This window comes from Nerophis ophidion, linkage group LG10 (genome assembly GCF_033978795.1).
Source record: "Nerophis ophidion isolate RoL-2023_Sa linkage group LG10, RoL_Noph_v1.0, whole genome shotgun sequence".
Lineage (NCBI taxonomy): Eukaryota > Metazoa > Chordata > Actinopteri > Syngnathiformes > Syngnathidae > Nerophis > Nerophis ophidion.
In genome coordinates this window covers 50079701-50099713 of record NC_084620.1, presented here as the reverse complement: position 1 = coordinate 50099713, position 20013 = coordinate 50079701, and the positions used below count along the sequence as shown (strand labels likewise).

Below are 20013 nucleotides of genomic sequence, written 5' to 3'. Positions count from 1 at the left end.
AGCAAACTATGAATAATAAAACAAGCCAAAGTATGTGACCTTTATCATAGCTACACGTATGACAAAAGAGCACTTAAAAATCGCGCAGACAGTTCATTGCTCCTGCCAAATTAATTGCACTGAATGGAGCGGATCACCACTCCAAGATGGCGGCCCCGCGTCTTGTCAGCGCCAGTCGGCAGTAACGCTCGAAGCTGCGTCTACTTATAAGATGTCTATGGTTAACACACAGAGCAGGTGGTTGCTTCTACTTGGTCTCAAACTTGTGATTACAATTTGATTATAATTATAACTAAAATACCCTAACCCAATGCTGATGATGCTATAGTGTCACAATAAAGCTATATCCCTTTAGCATTGTTGTTGATGGGGAAAGGATCCGTGGTTCCTCCTCTACGTCACGACTGGCTTGCTTCAAAAAAGGCTCAGGAATCTTCCTGAGATTGATACTATTTTGATCATATTTATTTCCCCGCAAACTTCGTAACTCTTTAGGTGTCATAAATCAGAAATATATGACAACAGCTTGAATATAGAGGCAACTTCTTGGAAGCAGTCTACACTCCGAGTGCTGCGGACGGTAGCCAAAATAAACAAAACAGGACCGGGATGATGCCAGAAAAGAAGGACAAAAAATAGATTTTCACAGGTAAGCAGAGGAGACGTACTGCGTGAGTATAACTGAGAAGAATTCTCACAAGAACTCAAATAAATACCCTGTCAGACATCAAAAGCTATTTGGGGAGAATCATTAACAGTGAAAGTATTTTTAATTCTTAAATGGACAAAAAATGTTTGGGCAGTGGATATACTTGTATATACTTCACTAATTCTTTGTGGGTTTTTGTTTTTTTAAATAAATACAGGTATCATTTGTGTATTTATTACATTTGCTTATGTTGTTCTGTTGTAGTTATTAAAAAAAAAACAACAACAAAAAAACAAGCCAATACTGATATAAAGTACAGGCTAAAGGTTTGGACACACCTTCTCATTTCAATGTGTTTTCTTTTATTTCATGACTATTTACATTGTAGATTGTCACTGAAGGCATCAAAACTATGACACCTGTGAAGTGAAAATGCAAACGCAACACGGAACGACACACGAAGTCCTTCATACCGACAGCCATCAGACTGTATAATGCATATGTTCCTTTTGACTGTACATGTACTGTCAATATATATATATATATATATATATATATATATATATATATATATATATATATATATATATATATATATATATATATATATATATTATTTACATGTGAATAATGCTGTATAATAGACGGAATTTATATTATTCACATGTGAATAATGCTGTATAATAGACTGAATTTATATTATTCACATGTGAATAATGCTGTATAATAGACTGTATTTATGTTATTCACATGTGAATAATGCTGTATAATAGACTATTTATGATAGTCATGTGAATGTAATATACTGTATTTATATTATTCACATGTGAATAATGCTGTATAATAAACTATGTTATTCCCATGTGAATAATGATGTATAATAGACTGTATTGGTTATTCACATGTGAATAATGCTATAATGCTGTATAATAGACACATATATATATATATATATATATATATATATATATATATATATATATATATATATATATATATATATACACAAACCCTGTTTCCATATGAGTTTGGAAATTGTGTTAGATGTAAATATAAACGGAATACAATGATTTGCAAATCATTTTCAACCCATATTCAGTTGAATATGCTACAAAGACAACATATTTGATGTTCAAACAGATAAACTTTTTTTTTTTGCAAATAATCATTAACTTTAGAATTTGATGCCAGTAACACATGACAAAAAAGTTGGGAAAGGTGGCAATAAATACTGATAAAGTTTAAGAATGCTCATTAAACACTTATTTGGAACATCCCACAGGTACGCAGGCTAATTGGGAACAGGTGGGTGCCATGATTGGGTATAAAAACAGCTTCCCAAAAAATGCTCAGTCTTTCACAAGAAAGGATGGGGCGAGGTACACCCCTTTGTCCACAACTGCGTGAGCAAATAGTCAAACAGTTTAAGAACAACGTTTCTCAAAAGGCAATTGCAAGAAATTTAGGGATTTCAACATCTACGGTCCATAATATCAAAAGGGTCACTCATTTGTCCCACACGCCATTAGACTGTACAACTCCTCGCTGGGGCGGGGGGGAGGGGTACTAGGATGACAGGGGATGCAAAACAATAACAGTGCAATACGTTTTCATAACATGGTCACTACTGCCTACTTTGTCTTGTTATATTCTTATTTTACTGTTATATTTTTATTCCCATTGTTGCTTTTTAGTTTTTATTCTCATTGTAATATTTCTCTTTTTTGTTTCCATTTAAACCCCCATTATTTACTTTTTACTTTTATTTAAATTGATCTCAACTCTGTACACTGCTGCTGGAATTTTAATTTTCCTGAAGGAATCAATAAAGTACTATCTATCTATCTATCTAGAGAATCTGGAGAAAATCACTCTACGTAAGCGGCATGGCCGGAAACCAACATTGAATGACCGTGTCTTCGATCCCTCAGACGGCACTGTATCAAAAACCGACATCAATCTTTAAAAGATATCCCCACATGGGCTCAGGAACACTTCAGAAAACCACTGTCACCAAATAGTTTGTCGCTACATCTGTAAGTGCAAGTTAAAGCTCTACTATGCAAAGCGGCTTCTCTGGGCCCGAGATCATCTAAGATGGACTGATGCAAAGTGGAAAACTGTTCTGTGGTCTGACGAGTCCACATTTCAAACTGTTTTTGGAAATATTCGACATCGTGTCATCCGGACCAAAGGGGAAGCGAACCATCCAGACTGTTATCGACGCAAAGACCAAAAGCCAGCATCTGTGATGGTATGGGGGTGCATTAGTGCCCAAGGCATGGGTAACTTACAAATCTGTGAAGGCACCATTAATGCTGAAAGGTACATACAGGTTTTGGAACAACATATGCTGCCATCTAAGCGCCGTCTTTTTCATGGACGCCCCTGCTTATTTCAGCTAGACAATGTCAAGCCAAGTGTTACAACAGCGTGGCTTCGTAAAAAAAGAGTGCGGGTACTTTCCTGGTCCGCCTACAGTCTAGACCTGTCTCCCCTGAAAATATGTGGCGCATTATGAAGCGTAAAATACAACAGCGCAGACCCCGGACTGTTGAACGACTAAAGCTTTGTGTTTTAATGAGGCTCCATGAGCACCTGCTCATGGAGCCTCATGGTGAGGATATTGACAGGCTCACAGAGTGCATCACAGACTATATCAACTTATGTGTTGACTCCAATGTCCCATCAAAGACGGTCACCTGCTACCCAGACAACGAGCCGTGGGTGTCCAAAGACATCAAAGCCATACTAAATGAGAAGAAGAGGGCATTCAATGCTGGTAACAGGGAGGAGGTGAAAAGAGTTCAGGTGCTGCTGAAGACCAAACTCAAGGAGGCCAAGGAGAACTACAGGAGGAAGCTGGAAGGGAAGCTGAAGGATAACAACATGAAGGCGGTCTGGAGAGGTATGCAGACCATCACCGACCTCAATCCATCGGGGGGTAGGGGGGTGGACGGAGACAAAGAGAGGGCCAATGAGCTAAACCAGTTCTTTAACAGGTTTGACACAGTGGCTCCGACAAGCTCCTGACCCCCCCCCCCCCCCCCCCCGTCCGAAACATGCCAGCCGGGCCCCTGTCAACTTCCCCTCTTCACAGCACCCCCAACTCCAATGACTACCTCTCCCCACTTAACACCTCACCCTCAGAATGATGACCCCGCCCTCTCCCAACCACCTGACACCCCCCCCCATCCCCCCCCCCCACCCCCTCCCTCCAGTGTGTCTGTCTGCAGAACAGGTAAATGCACAGCTAAATAAGTTACACACAGGCAAGGCCCCTGGTCCTGACAGCCTGCGCCCCACAGCTGTGTGGTGTGCTCCAGCACATCTTCAACATGAGCCTTAGGCTGCAGAAAGACCCCATACAGTAGAAAACCTCATGCATGGTCCCCATCCCCAAATGCACGCGACCCAGCAAGTCGAAGGACTACAGGCCGGTGGCTCTAACCTCCCATATCATGAAGACCATGGAGAGGTTGGTCCTGGAACAACTCTGCCCTACAGTCAAGCCCCACCTGGACCCACTCCAATTCGCCTACCAGCCACGACTGGGAGTGGAGGACACACTCATCTACCTGCAGAACCCAGCTCACGCCCACCCAGACAAGCCTGCGAGCAGTGTGAGGGTCATGTTTTTTGACTTCTCCAGTGCTTTCAATACCATATGGCCTGGGCTACTGGGTGTGAAGTTGGAGAAGATGCAGGTGGAGGCCCCCTTGGTGTCCTGGGTTGTAGATTAGCTGACTGACAGACCACAGTACGTTCGACTGCAGGACTGTGTGTCTGACAGGCTGGTCAGCCACACTGGGGCCCCGCAGGGCACAGTCCTCTCCCCCTTTCTCTTCACCATTTACACCACCAATTTCCACTATCAATCAAAGTCATGCCACCTTCAGAAGTTTTCTGATGACTCTGCGATAGTGGGGTGTATTGAGGATGGTGAGGATGGGGAATACAGGGCACTGGTGGAGGACTTTGTCACATGGTGTGGAAAGAACCACCTCCAGCTTAATGTGACAAAGACCAAGGAGCTGGTTGTGGACCTGGGAAGGAGGAGGAGTACTCTGGCGACCCCTGTTTCCATCAGGGGGGTAGATGTGGACATGGTTGAAGATTATAAATACCTCGGTGTACACATGGACAACAAGCTGAATGGGTCAAAACACGCTGAAGCCCTCTAAGAGAAGAGACAGAGCCGCCTCTACTTCCTCAGGAGGCTAGGATCCTTCAACGTCTGTACAAAGATGTTGAAGATTTTCTCCGAGTCGGTGGTGGCGGGCGCCTTCTTGTATGCCGTGGCTTGCTGGGGCAGTGGGCTCAGAGTGAGGGATATAAACAGACTGGACAAGTTGGTAGAGAAGGCTAGTGACGTGGTGGGAGTGGAGCTAGACTCTCTGGTGGTGGTGTCAGAGAGGAGAAGTCTAGCAAAACTCCTAGCCATTATGGACAACACCTCCCACCCACTACACTCGGACCTTGCGGAGAGAATGAGCATGTTCAGTGGAAGGCTCAGACTCCCAAAATGCAACACGGAACGACACAGGAGGTCCTTCATACCGACAGCCATCAGACTGTATAATGCATATGTTCTTCTTGACTGCACTTAAATGTAGAATATATGTAGAATATATTTATATTATTCATATATTATATATAAAATACATGTTATATATTATTATTATTATTCATGTCTATTGTGAGCGAACTATGGTGCTGAATTTCCCCCAGTTATCAATAAAGTACTTTCTATTCTATTCTATTCTAAGCTCTACATAAAACAAGACATAAAACAAGAATGGGAAAGAATTCCACTTTTAAAGCTTCAACAATTAGTTTCCTCAGTTCCCAAACGTTTATTGAGTGTTGTTAAAAGAAAAGGTGATGTAACACAGTGGTGAACATCCCCTTTACCAACTACTTTTGCACGTTTTGCAGCCATGAAATTCTAAGTTAATTCTTATTTGTAAAAAAAATAAGGTTTATGAGTTTGAACATCAAATATGTTGTCTTTGTAGTGCATTCAATTGAATATGGGTTGAAAAGGATTTGCAAATCATTGTATTCCGTTTATATTTACATCTAACACAATTTCCCAACTCATATGGAAACGGAGTTTGTATTATTCACATGTGAATAATGCTGTATAATAGACTGTATTTATTTTATTCACATGTGAATATTGCTGTATAATAGACTGTATTTATGTTATTTACATGTGAATAGTGCTGTATAATAGACTGTTATTCACATGTGAATGATGCTTTATAATAGACTATGTTAGTCAAATGTGAATGATGCTGTATAATAGACTGTATTTATGTGTTTCACTTGTGAATAATGCTGTATAATAGACTGTTATCACATGTGAATAATGCTGTATTATAGACTGTATATATATTATTCACATGTAAAAAATACCTAAGTGTTTATTGTCTATTGTGAACAAACTGTGGTGCTGAATTTCCCCCAGGGATCAATAAAGTACTTTCTATTCTATTCTAAAACTATTTCAGGTGACTGCCTCTTGAAGCTTGTGGAGAGAATGCCAAGAGTGTCAAAGCAGTAATCAGAGGAAAGGGTGGTTATTTTGAAGAAACTATGTTTTCAGTTATATTACACCTTTTTTGGTTAAGTACATAACTACATGTGTTCTTTCATAGTTTTAATAAAGAAAACGCATTGAATGAGAAGGTGTGTTCAAAATTCTGGCCTGCACCGTATGTCCAAATTACAAAATACCAAATATCGGCTGTTCTCAACTTAGTATGCCCTCAGCTAGCACTACTTATGTTGTAAAACAGCACCTTTTTGACCCTCGTACAAATTATTTATCTGACCCCTATCTCCTATGGGGGAAATGTTGTTAGAGGGACGGTAAATATTGTAGTAATGAAGGAAAAGTCCAAACTACATCATTAAAACATTTTGACACTAAGTGTGCCTTATCTTGATTAGAGCTCTGCACATCAGAGATAGGAGCCATGTTTGGTCTAGACAATCACACGAAATACAAGAAACTTCCTGAGTGGACTTGGAGGGGCGGGGGGACTCCCACTTCTGATGAGTGGAAACATTCAGGACCGCTCCACTGCAGGCATTTTGGTGTAACACGGCCATACTTGGCACTAACAGAGCCGCACGCATTCGCCCTTATTAAAAAAAAAAAAAAAAAAAAATTAAAGGAGGGAAACTTTCCGTGCTGAATGAAAGAGTGCAGTCATTACATTCAGCAGGGGAATGGGTCACTCATGTTTACGCGCACGCACGCACGCACGCACGCACGCACGCACGCACGCACGCACGCACGCACACACACACACACACACACACACACACACACACACACACACACACACACACACACACACACACACAAAATGTTTGTTTTTTATATGAAAACACCTTTTTTTGGTATTTTTTGAGTAATGCAGTAAAAAAATCCCACTAAATTTCTTGGGGATCCAAAAGGGTCCCACTTATAAAAGTGTTAAAAATAAAGCATATATTTGTTTCTTACTTTAAAAAATTAAGTCTTGAGATCAACTTCAGATCTGTTGATTATAAGTTTTAGTTGTTTTATTTTTTTGTCTTTTAACTCTGTTTTTGTCAAAGAAAACTTTGTTTTTTTTGAAAACACAATTTTGTGATATTTTTTGAGTAATGACAGTAAAAAAATCCCACTAAATTTCTTGGGGAACCAAAAGGGTCCCACTCATAAAAGTGTTAAAAATAAATCATGCATTTGTTTCTTACTCTCAACAATTAAGTCTCGAGATCAACTTCAGATCCATCTGTCGATTATAAGTTGTTTTTTTATGCGGTTTTTGGCACAAAAATTTTTTTTATATGAAAACACACTATTTTTTTTATATTTTTTGAGTGATGACAGTAAAAAAAATCCCACTGAATTTCTTACCCTTCAACAATTAAGTCTCAAGATTAACTTCTGAACTATCTGTCGATTATAAGTTGTTTTTTTTATTTGTCTTTTGACGCTGTTTTGGTCAAAGAAAACTTAATTTTTATTTGAAAACACACACAATTTTGGGATATTTTTTGAGTAATGAAAGTACAAAAATCCCACTAAATTTCTTGGGGATCCAAAAGGTTCTCACTTATAAAAGTGTTTAATATAAATCATACATTTGTTTCTTACTTTCAACAATTAAGTCTCGAGATCAACATCAGATCTATGTGTCGATTATAAGTTGTGGTTTTTTAATAGTCTTTTAACGTTGTTTTTGTCAAAGAAAACTTTGTTTTTATATGCAAACACACACAATTAGATTTTTTTTTAGCAATGACAGTAAAAAAAAAAAAAATAGAATAACCCACTAAATTTCTTGGGGATCCAAAAGGGTCCCACTCATAAAAGTGTAAATCCCACTGAAATTCCTGGTGATGCAAAGTGTTCAAAATAAATCATAGTGTTTAAATTTTTTTACCTTCAACCATTAAGTCCCGAAATTAATTTCAGATCTATCTGTTAATTACAAGTTTGGACTTTTTTGTATGCGGTTTTTGTCAGGGAAAACACAAAATATGCAAATTGTTTTTTTAAATATTTCAAAATGGATAATTTAATGCTAAGTAATTGGAACCTCAAATATGTCAATAATTCACAACACCATTGATTAATAGTGATTTTCATTCATTATTATTTTTTGAGCAATGACAGTAAATAAAATCCCACTACATTTCTAGACAATCCAAAAGGATCCCACTCATAAAAGTGTTCAAAATAAATCATACATTTGTTTCTTACTTTCAACAATTAAGTCTCGAGACCAACCTCAGATCTATCCGTCGATTATCAGTTTTATTTATTAGTTTTTTGTGCTTTTTTTTTCATATGGCAAAAACACAAACTATACAATATATTCCCAAAAATATTTCAAAGTGGAATTTTTGGTATTGACTAATTGTAGCCTTTAATATATCAATAATTCACAACATTGATTTTCATTCATTAATATTTTTTGAGCAATGACAGTTTTACTTTGATTTGTTTTTTTAAATCCCACTGAAATTCTTGGTGATGTGAAGTGTTCAAAATAAATCATACCGTTTTTTTGGGTTTTTGTTTTTATTTTCAAGAACGTGTTAATAATACGTTTTTTTACTTTCAACACTTAAGTCTCTTCACATCTATTCGTTGATTATATGTTTTGGAGGTTTTTGTTTGTTTTATGCCCTTTTTGTCAAAGAAAGAAAACACACAAAATATGCAATATTTTCCTCCAAAAATATTTCAGAGAGGAATATTTGATGTGAAGTAATTGGAGCCTTGAATAGGTCAATGATTCATAACAACATTGATTTTGATTCATTACTATTTTTTGAGCAATGACAGTTTAAAAAATAATAATAATAAATCCCACTAAAACATTCAGGGACCCAAAAAGGAGCCCACTCATTAACGTGTTAAAAATATGCTTTTTACTTTCAACACTTAAGTTGCTTCACATACATTCGTTGATTATACATTTTGGGTTTTTTTGTTTTTGTTTGTTTTATGCTGTTTTTGTCAACAACAACACAAAATATGCAATATTTTCCTCCAAAGATATTTCAGAGTGGAATATTTGATATTAAGTAATTGAAGCCTTGAATATGTCCATAATTCATAACATTGATTTTTATTCATTATCAATCTTTTAAGCAATGACAGTTTGAAAAAAATAAATAAATCCAACTTAAACATATCAATGACACAAAAAAGACCCTACTCAAGAATGTGTTAAAAATATGTTTCTTACTTTCAACACTTAGGTCTCTTCACATCTATGCGTTGATTATGTGGGTTTTTTTGGTTGTTTATTTTATGCTCTTTTTGTCAAAGAAAACACACAAAATACGTAATATTTTCCTCCCAAAAATTTTCAGAGTGGAATATTTAGTGTGAAATAATCGGAGCCTTAAATATGTCAATGTTTCTTAACAACATTGAATTTGATTAATTTTAAATCTTTTGAGCAACGACAGTTTGAAAGAAAAAAAAAGAATCCCACTAAAACTATCAGGGATTTAAAAAAGGAGCCCACTCATGAACGTGTTAAAAATGCTTTTTTTATTTTCAACACTTAGGTGTCTTCACATCTATTCGTTGAATATACATTTTGTTTTTGGTTGTTTTTGTTTGTTTTATGCCCATTTTGTCAAGGAAAACACACAATATATGCCACATTTTCCTCCAAAAATATTTCAAAGTGGAATATTTGATGTGAAGTAATTGGAGCCTTTAATATGTCAATAATTCATAAAAACATTGATTTAAAGGCCTACTGAAAAATTTTCTTAAACGGGGATAGCAGGTCCATTCTATGTGTCATACCTGATCATTTTGCGATTTTGCCATATTTTTGCTGAAAGGATTTAGTAGAGAATATCGATGATAAAGTTTGCAACTTTTGGTCGCTAATAAAAAAGCCTTGCCTGTACCGGAAGTAGCAGACGATGTGCGCGTGACGTCACGGGTTGTAGGACTCCTCACATCCTCACATTGTTTACAATCATAGCCACCAGCAACGAGAGCGATTCGGACCGAGAAAGCGACGATTTCCCCATTAATTGGAGCGAGGATGAAAGATTCCTGGATGAGCATAGTGAGAGTGAACAACTAAAAAATAAAAATAAAAAATAAACAAAAAAGCGAGGGCAGTGGGAGCGATTCAGATGTTATTAGACACATTTACTAGGATAATTTTGGAAAATCTCTTATCTGCTTATTGTGCTACTAGAGTTTTGGCGAGATTATATGGTACCTGAAAGTCGGAGGGGTGTGGCCACGGGTGTGGTGACCGCCAGTGTCTCCGGTGGGGGGAGGTAAGAGAGTCCGCAGCTGCAGGAGGACGCAAGCTCCGCTCATGTCTACAGTAAGAGCCGACTTATTACTACATTTCTCTCACCGAAACCTGCCTGTTGACATGTGGTCTTGACCGCTCTGTTCCATAGTAAAACTTCACCTTCGGGAATCTAAACAAGGAAACACCGGCTGTGTTTGTGTTGTCAAAGGCAGCTGCAATACACCACTTACCACCTACATCTTTCTTCTCTGACTTCTCCATTATTAATTGAACAAATTGCAAAAGATTCAGCAACACAGATGTCCACAATACTGTGTAATTATGCGATTAAAGCAGATGACTTTTAGCCGTGATCGGTGCTGGAAGAACATATCCGCTACAACCGGTGACGTCACGCGCACACATCATCATATGCGTCATCATTCCACGACATTTCCTACAGGATACTTCGCAGTATATTTAAAATTGCAATTTAGTAAACTAAACCGGCCGTATTGGCATGTGTTGCAATGTTAATATTTCATCATTGATATATAAACTATCAGACTGCGTGGTCAGTAGTAGTGGGTTTCAGTAGGCCTTTAAATATGTCAATGATTCATAACAACATTGATTTTGATGCATTATTTTTTTTTTTCAGCAATGACAGCTTTAAAGAAAAAAAACAACGCAACTTTTTCTCGTTATATATTTCACTTGTTTGCTCTTTTATGCCGCTTGTTTATGCGTTTTGTTTAATATAATTATATTTTTTGAGACTATTTAGAAGAAATATCTGCAGGCTGCACTTTGAACACCCCCTGATGTAGTCTCTATGTATGCATGGGTATATGTAATAATATATTACATTATGTTAATTAATGGATGGATATATTAATATATATATATATATTATATATATATATTAATACATACATTAAAATATGAATATATTAATATACATATAAAAATAAACATATATATATTTATATATTTTAACATATATACACATATATATATACACACACACATATATATATATATATATATATATATATATATATATATATATATATATATATATATATATATATATATATACATACACACATGATTATAATATGGTAAAATGTCAATCTTGCTTATGCATGGGTATATGGAAAAATCCATCCATTCATTTTTCTACCGCTTATTCCCTTTGGGGTCGGTGGTGCCTATCTCAGCTACAATCGGGCAGAATGCAACGTACACCCGAGACAAGTCGCCACCTCATCGCAAGGCCAAAACAGATAGACAACATTCACACTCACATTCACACACGAAGGACCATTTAGTGTTGCCAATCAACCTATCCCCAGTTGCATGTCTTTGGAAGCGGGAGGAAGCCGGAGTACCCGGAGGGAATCCACGCATTCACGGGGAAAACATGCAAACTCCACACAGAAAGATCCCGAGCCCGAGATTGAACCCTGGACTACTCAGGACCTTTGTATTGTGAGGCAGACACACTAACACCTCTTCCACCGTGGATATGGAAAAATATATTATATTAATGGATGGATGGATGGGTATATTAATATATACATTAAAATAGAAATATATATATACACAAATATATATATATATATATACAAAAAAATTATACATAGATATATTATATAAATATATATTTATATATGTATTAAGGGTGTAACGGTACGTGTATTTGTATCGAACCGTTTCGGTACGGGGGTTTCGGTTCGGCACGCGGGTGTACCGAACAAGTTCGGAAGCAGAAGTCTTCACAAGCTGCTCTGCTTTCTGCCTCTGTCTCTGCCTCATTGTCCCGCCCACACAACCATCTGATTGGTTACATACAAAGCCAATCAGCAGTGCGTATTCAGAGCGATGTAACAGCCAATCAGCAGTGCGTATTCAGACTTCAGAATGATGTAGTCAATGCTTTAGCGTCGAGGAGATATTCGTCTAGCAGGGGAGGAGTGGACTCTACCCAAATTATACTAAACACTTCCCAGTCACAACTATTACAAACATCACTATGAGCCCATTGACCTTCTAGAAACTTAAACTGCAGCTCAGGTAGCTCACAATATAGGCTTGAAATGAAGGCTAATTAGCTTTTAACATAACGTTAGCTAATTTTTCTTTGTGTGTGTGTGTGTGTGAGTGTGTGCGTGCGTACGTGTTTTAGGGGCAGCAAAGCCCTGTCTGTCTGTTATTTCATTGGACTCCATTGTGTTTAGGGATGAATAGTCTCTCCTATTGCAATTGTACTATTTTTCAGCTATAGTTACATGAATCATTAGTAATGTAGCAGCCTAGTTTTGAATAGCAGTGTCCCTACTGTCACATGTTGATAAAAATACAACATTTGCATAATAAAAGTGACCTCTAAACCGAGGTACGTACCGAACCGAAATTTTTGTGTACCGTTACACCCCTAATATATATATATATTTTAATGTATATATTTATATAATATATTAATATACCCATTTATCCATCCATTAATATAATATATTTTTCCATATACCCATGCAGCAGCAAGATTGACATTTTACCATATTATAATTTTATAAATATGGAAAAATAAATTATATTAATGGATGGATGGATGGATATATTAACATATATATTATCCATCCATCCATTTTCTACGGCTTGTCGCTTTTGGGGTCGCTGGAGCCTATCTCAGCTGCCTTCGGGCGGAAGGCGGTATACAGGGTATACACCCCTGGACAAGTCGCCACCTCATCACAGGCCCAACAGATATTATATTCATATATATATATAAACATGGTAAAATGTCAATATTGCTGCTGTTAGCTCATGCTAGCTAATACAGTGTAAAAATAACCATCACTATTAAAATAACCTGGCTCAGCCTCACCTCCGTGTCCTGCTCCAGAGTAACCGAGTGGCTTGCCGCCAGCCCCCAAAAAAGGAAAATTGAAAGAAAAAGATGTTGTGTTTAAACGCCTTGTCTGCCTAAAAACGTAGGCAGACAAGACAGTTATTCAGCTAGCTGTTACCCTGGCAGCTACACACTAAACATAGCCTACAGCAAAAACAAACAACATGGCGACATTCTTCAGCCACTGACAGCAGGATATTATTAAAACGTTATGTCAATATATTAGCTATCTTCTTTACACTGCAAGTGCCGCGGTTCTCCGGCACAAATGGCTAAAAAAATATATGAAATAGGTAGCTCTGTTTCCTTGCACCGTCGGGCTCATCAGACGCTGTAGTTACGCAATGGCGTAGCTTTAGAGTGACGTGAGATTGGACCTATCAGCGACGAGGATTTAAAAAACTGACCAATCAGGCGTGGGAAGCGGTTGGAGCTCAACATGGCCTCAGCCAATAAGAGTTGTCGATGGAGAAGCTTTTTTGGGGGGTTATTTTGCACGGCTGACTCAGATTTGCTCAAACAGTTGTATTTTTTGAAAGGAAATGTCTCCCTGGGAAAAAAGACTCAGTTGTTAGTTTTTTTAATAGAAAGTGGCGATGTGCGATACCACATGTTTTCTTTCCAAACCAAGTATTGAGTGAAATTCAGGGTGGTATCGGCCATAGACATCTTAAAAATAGACGCAGCATTGGCTGCTGTGAGGCAGGAAATTCGGCCGCCATCTTGAAGTGGTGATGAGGAGCCTAAACTGACAGTTGACAGGCAGAAAACAAATGAGCAGACTGTTGAAAATAGGAATCGTGGGGATTAATTTTCACAAGTAAGATTTAACATTAACGTACTATTGGTTGTATTTTGTGAAAAGAATATTACCACAGGAGTTGAGAAGGAGCAAAGATCTTCAATAGTACTGAAATCGTAGCCGCTACCAAACAAGAGTTTAACCATAATAGAATTGCTTGTCAATGGCATTAATTAAATGTAAAAATATCATACTTGAATAACATAAAGTTAAAATAAATGATCATGACACCTAAAACAAAATACACCAGCCGCCACTGATTATGATGCATTCTCATTTTAGGCAAAGTATAAGACAATACTTTCTTAATAGTATAATTGTAACCAGGAATAAGTCTTCAAAGTAACAATATTCAAATACTAACATTTTTGGGTAAGACAGAATTTGGTTTTATTCTGAATCCAGTGAAACAGATTGGTGGTTTTATCTGATATAAAGACTTTCAGGTGTTTGTATATGTTTAAGTATTTGGCAGACGCTTTTATCCAAAGCGACATACATAAAAAATACATGTAAAACAATCACTGTAAACATCATTTAAAGGCCTACTGAAATGAGATTTTCTTATTCAAACGGGGATAGCAGGTCCATTCTATGTGTCATACTTGATCATTTCGCGACATTGGCATATTTTTGCTGAAAGGATTTAGTAGAGAACATCGACGATAAAGTTTGCAACTTTTGGTTGCTAATAAAGAAGCCTTGCCTGTACCGGAAGTAGCAGACAATGTGCGTGTGATGTCACGGGTGGTGGAGCTCCTCACATCCTAACATTATTTACAATCATGGCCACCAGCAGCGAGAGCGATTCAGACCGAGAAAGCGATGATTTCTCCATTAATTTGAGCGAGGATGAAAGATTTGTGGATAAGGAAAGTGAGAGTGAAGGACTAGAAGAAAGAAAAAAGATGAGGGAAGTGGGAGCGATTCAGATGTTATTAGACACATTTACTAGGATAATTTTGGAAAATCCCTTATCTGCTTATTGTGTTATTAGTGTTTTAGTAAGATTATATGGTCGTACCTGAAAGTCGGAGGGGTGTGGCCACAAGTGTTTTCGATGGAAGCCACGTTTCTCAACGAGGCAAGGCAGCCGGGCTGAGATTTTTTTTTTTTCCCCTCCTCCACGGTGTAAGCACCCGACGGTCGGGGGTGGCTGGTGGGAGAAGGCAAGATAGTCCGCAGCTGCAGGAGGCACGACGCAAGCTCTCCGCTCATAATAAGGGTAAGAGTAGACTTATTATCATCATTTTCTCACCAAAACCTGCCGATTGAAATGTGGTAGGGAACCATGTTCGCTTGACCGCTCTGTTCCATAGTAAAGCTTCACCGTCAGTTTTCGGGAATGTAAACAAGGAAACACTGGCTGTGTTTGTGTTGCTAGAGGCGGCCGCAATACACCGCTTCCCAGCTACATCTTTCTTCTTTGACGTCTCCATTATTAATTGAACAAATTGCAAAAGATTCAGCAACACAGATGTCCATAATACTGTTTAAGTATGCAATTAAAGCAGACGACTTACAGTATAGCTGGAATCGGTGCTGGATCAAAATGTCCGCTACAATCCGTGACGTCACGCGCACGCGTCACCATACCGCGACAATTTCAACAGGATACTTCACGCGAAATTTAAAATTGCAATTTAGTAAACTAACCCGGCCGTATTGGCATGTGTTGCAATGTTAAGATTTCTTCATTGATATATAAACTATCAGACTGCGTGGTCGGTAGTAGTGGGTTTCAGTAGGCCTTTAAGGGAAGAATGAAATACAAAATATCAATACAAAGTGTCAAAACGGAATAAACAGTCTATAGGTCCCTAAGAGAGATATATATATATATATATATATATATCGAATCAATCAATCAATGTTTATTTATATAGCCCTGATGTATTCATACATTGTTTATGTAGGATATACGCATATATATATATATAGATATATAAAACCTAATCATATTATTTCTTCAATTTAAAAATAGTTGACCGTTTTTTCTCCCCTTCTCTGGGATTATATTCCCAGTTTAGATCTCGGACGTCTGGTCACTTCTAGCATATAAGAATATTTTATTATTGTTAAGCAAACATGTGTCCTTTATCATAGCTACACGTATGACAAAAAAAACACCTAAAAATCAGTGGTATTCAGTGAGGTAAGATGAATTAAATGCGCTGACAGTTCATTGCTCCTGCCAAATGAATTGCACCAAGTGGAGCGGATCAGCACTCCAAGATGGCGGCCCCGCGTCTCGCCAGCGCCAGCAGGCAGCAGCGCTCGATGCTGCGTCTACTTATAAGATGTCTATGGTATCGGCGGATCTAATACTTTGTGTCTGCTAAAATTCTAAAATGTGTGTATTTCAAATAAAATACATAAATATTAATGAATGTATCATAGAGTGGATAATACAAAACAGAGCTTTTCATTTCATATAACATATTTAAATAAGTATTACCATTATTAATATTTAGATTTTTTTTTCAAATTATATTCCTGCATATACACTATATTGGCAAAAGTATTTGGCCACCCATCCAAATGATGAGAATCAGGTGTCCCTAATCACTTGGCCCGGTGTATAAAATCAAGCACTTAGGCATGAAGACTGTTTCTGCAAACATTTGTGAAACTATGGGCCGCTCTCAGTGATTTCCAGCGTGGAACTGTCATAGGATGCCACCTGTGCAACAAAATCAGTCGTGAAATTTCCTCACTCCTATATATTCCAAAGTCAACTTTTTATGAGAAAATGGAAGAGTTTGGGAACAACAGCAACTCAGCCACCAAGTGGTAGGCCACGTAAACTGACGGAGAGGGGTCAGCATAGGGCAAAGACTTTCTGCACTTTCAGTTGCGACAAAGCTCCAAACTTCATGTGACCTTCCAATTAGCCCACGTACAGTACGAAGAGAGCTTCATGGAATGGCTTTCTATGGCCGATCAGCTGCATCTAAGCCATACATCACCAAGCCCAATGCAAAGCGAGGGATGCAGAGGTGTAAAGAACGTCACCACTGGACTGTAGAGCAGTGGAGACGCATTATCTGGAGTTATGAATCACACTTTTCCATCTGGCAATCTGATTGACCAGTTTGGGTTTGGAGGTTGCCAGGAGAACGCTACTTTTCGGACTGCTTTGTGCTGAGTGTGTAATTTGGTGGAGGAGGAATTATGGTGTGGGGTTGTTTTTCAGGAGTTGGGCTTGGCCCCTTAGTTCCAGTGATAGGAACCTTGAATGCTCCAGGATACCAGAACATTTTTGACAATTACCCCTGGGAATAGTTTAGAGCGGGCCCCTTCCTCTTCCAAAATGACTGTGCACCATTGTACAAAGCAAGGTCCATAAAGACATGGATGACAGAGTCTTTTGTGATGAACTTGACTGGCCTGCACAGAGTACTGACCTGAACCCGATAGACCACCTTTGGGATGAATTAGAATAGAGACTGAGTGCCAGGCCTTCAGTGTGTGACCTCACCGATGCACTTTTGAAAGAATGGTGGAAAATTCCTACAAACACACTCCGCAACCTTGTGGACAGCCCTTCCCAGACGAGTTGAAGCTGTAATAGCTGCAAAAGGTGGACCCACATCATATTGAACCATATTGGTTAGGAATGGGATGGCACTTCAAGTTCATATGTGAGTCAAGGCGGGTGGCCACATACTTTTGGCAATTTAGTGTATATTTGGTAGCAGTGGCATCGATCCACACATTTGGACATTTTGAAATGCCAGGTGCATGATGTCAGGGCACATATGTGGGACAAAATACAGCAAAAACACAGACTATCCAAAAAAACTTAATAAAACAAAAATAAAAAGGTGCACGGCAAAAAGTGTACTAAAAAAAAGGCAATGCCAGCAACACTCGTGTCTTTCTAATCATTTTGATATAAACTAAAATAGACCGGTTTCGACAATGTCTTCGTCTATGTGCAAATTTTTAACAGGAAGTGATGCACTTAAATAGTCACAGCTGTGGTCAATCAATTGTTATAATACAAAACCCGTTTCCATATGAGTTGGGAAATTTTGTTAGATGTAAATATAAACGGAATACAATGATTTGCAAATAATTTTCAGCCCTTTTCAGTTGAATATGCTACAAAAACAAGATATCTGATGTTCAAACTCAAAAACTTGATTTTTTTTGCAAATAATTAATTTAGAATTTCATGGCTGCAACACGTGCCAAAGTAGTTGGGAAAGGGCATGTTCACCACTGTGTAACATCACCTTTTCTTTTAACATCATTCAATAAACGTTTGGGAACTGAGGAAACTAATTGTTGGAGCTTTGAAAGTGGAATTCGTTCCCATTCTTGTTTTATGTAGAGCCCTCAGTCGTTCAAGAGTCCGGGGTCTCCGCTGCCGTATTTCACGCTTCATAATGCACCATCCACTTTTGATGGGAGACAGGTCTGGACTGCAGGCGGGCGACGAAAGTACCCGCACTCTTTTTTTACGAAGCCACGCTGTTGTATCAAGTGCTAAATGTGGCTTAGCATGGTCTTGCTGAAATAAGCAGGGGCATCCATGAAAAAGACAGTGCTTAGATGGCAGCATATGTTGTTCCAAAACCTGTATGTGCCTTTCAGCATTAATGGTGCCTTCACAGATGTGTAAGTTACCCATGCCTTGGGCACTAATGCACCCCCATACCATCACAGATGCTAGCTTTTGAACTTTGCGTCGACAACAGTCTGGAAGGTTCGCTTCCACTTTGGTCCGGATGACACGATGTCGAATATTTCCAAAAAACAATTTGAAATGTGGACTCTTCAGACCACAGGACACTTTTCCACTTTGCATCAGTCCATCTTAAATGATTTAGGGCCCAGAGAAGCGGGCGGCGTTTCTGGATGTTGTTGATAAATGGCTTTCGCTTTGCATAGTAGAGCTTTTTTTTTCAGCATTGCAGCATTGTTGTGTGGGTCAAAGGTGTGGAATTGGGCTGTCAGGATTCGGCAGGTGAACCCTGGCTGGGGGCGCCGTTGCGGGTGCGCAGCTGCGACTGAGCGATGTCCGCCAGGGCACTCTGGATCTTCTCCAGCAACATGTCGCCGCGGGATACAACGTCCCTCAGACGGGTTGCCGCCTCGTGATTCTCTTCTTCTAGCTGCCGCAGACTGGCCGCCTGGTAAATATAGATAAAGAGAGTGCATATATAGTGCATATCTGCATATAAAGAGAGTGGCAGATTATTCACAATATTTATGCAAGGCAGGAACAAATTGTCAGAATAATTGTATCTAAGTTATCACAAAACTTTGTGTTGCCATGAGTTCAAAAGCTGTCTTTGATCCTACCAAGCAAACGGCTTGCAAAACTCCACTGTGTACGATGGTTTCCTTTGATCTATTGTAATCCACAGAAAGATCTTGTCTTGACCCGAGATCAACAAAGCGGAGAGGAAGCAGTGCCTGACGCAAGCGCCAGGCATCTTTTCTTTGAACTGTTTTGTGAGGCAACGGCTATTTATGACCCCGTCTCCCTTTAGAAACAGTCGTTGCAATGTTATCAGTGAAAGTCCAAATAAAAGAGGAGGCATGCAATCCTTTTGTCAGCGCGTGGGACGACACTGGACAAGGGTACAGGTCTAGGCACTCTCCTCATTGACCTTAATTGAATCCTGTCTCTGTTTAATTCCTTGCTTCTTGTCTGTTTAATAGATGTCATCAGAGTTTGAACCTAACACAAATACTGTATGCTTTTCTTTTTTATGTATTCTAGCTTGTAAATAAACGCTGGCAAAAGTCAGCTAACAATGGAGCTAATAAGAGTCGATCTCTTCCGCTTATAAAACTCTTTCAAAAATCTCCATTAGAGGATTTATAGACATACTAAAAGTACCAT

At 38.5% G+C, this 20013-nt stretch overlaps 2 protein-coding genes across 2 annotated transcripts in view; both read right to left on the bottom strand.

Moving 5' to 3' along the window:
- Nucleotides 1-13693, bottom strand: part of LOC133560959 (serine/threonine-protein kinase 38-like) — a 35067-nt gene extending 21374 nt beyond the window's left edge. Inside the window, exon 1 of the mRNA XM_061914030.1 lies at nucleotides 13328-13693. The gene's annotated coding sequence lies outside the window, so the exon portion shown is untranslated. The remainder of the gene's footprint in view (nucleotides 1-13327) is intronic.
- Nucleotides 13694-19015: 5322 nt separating this feature from the next.
- med21 (mediator complex subunit 21) overlaps nucleotides 19016-20013 on the bottom strand; it is a 16062-nt gene continuing 15064 nt past the window's right edge. The window contains exon 4 of the mRNA XM_061914028.1: nucleotides 19016-19294. Coding sequence (XP_061770012.1) covers nucleotides 19115-19294 — 180 coding nt within the window. The 3' untranslated portion in view covers nucleotides 19016-19114. The remainder of the gene's footprint in view (nucleotides 19295-20013) is intronic.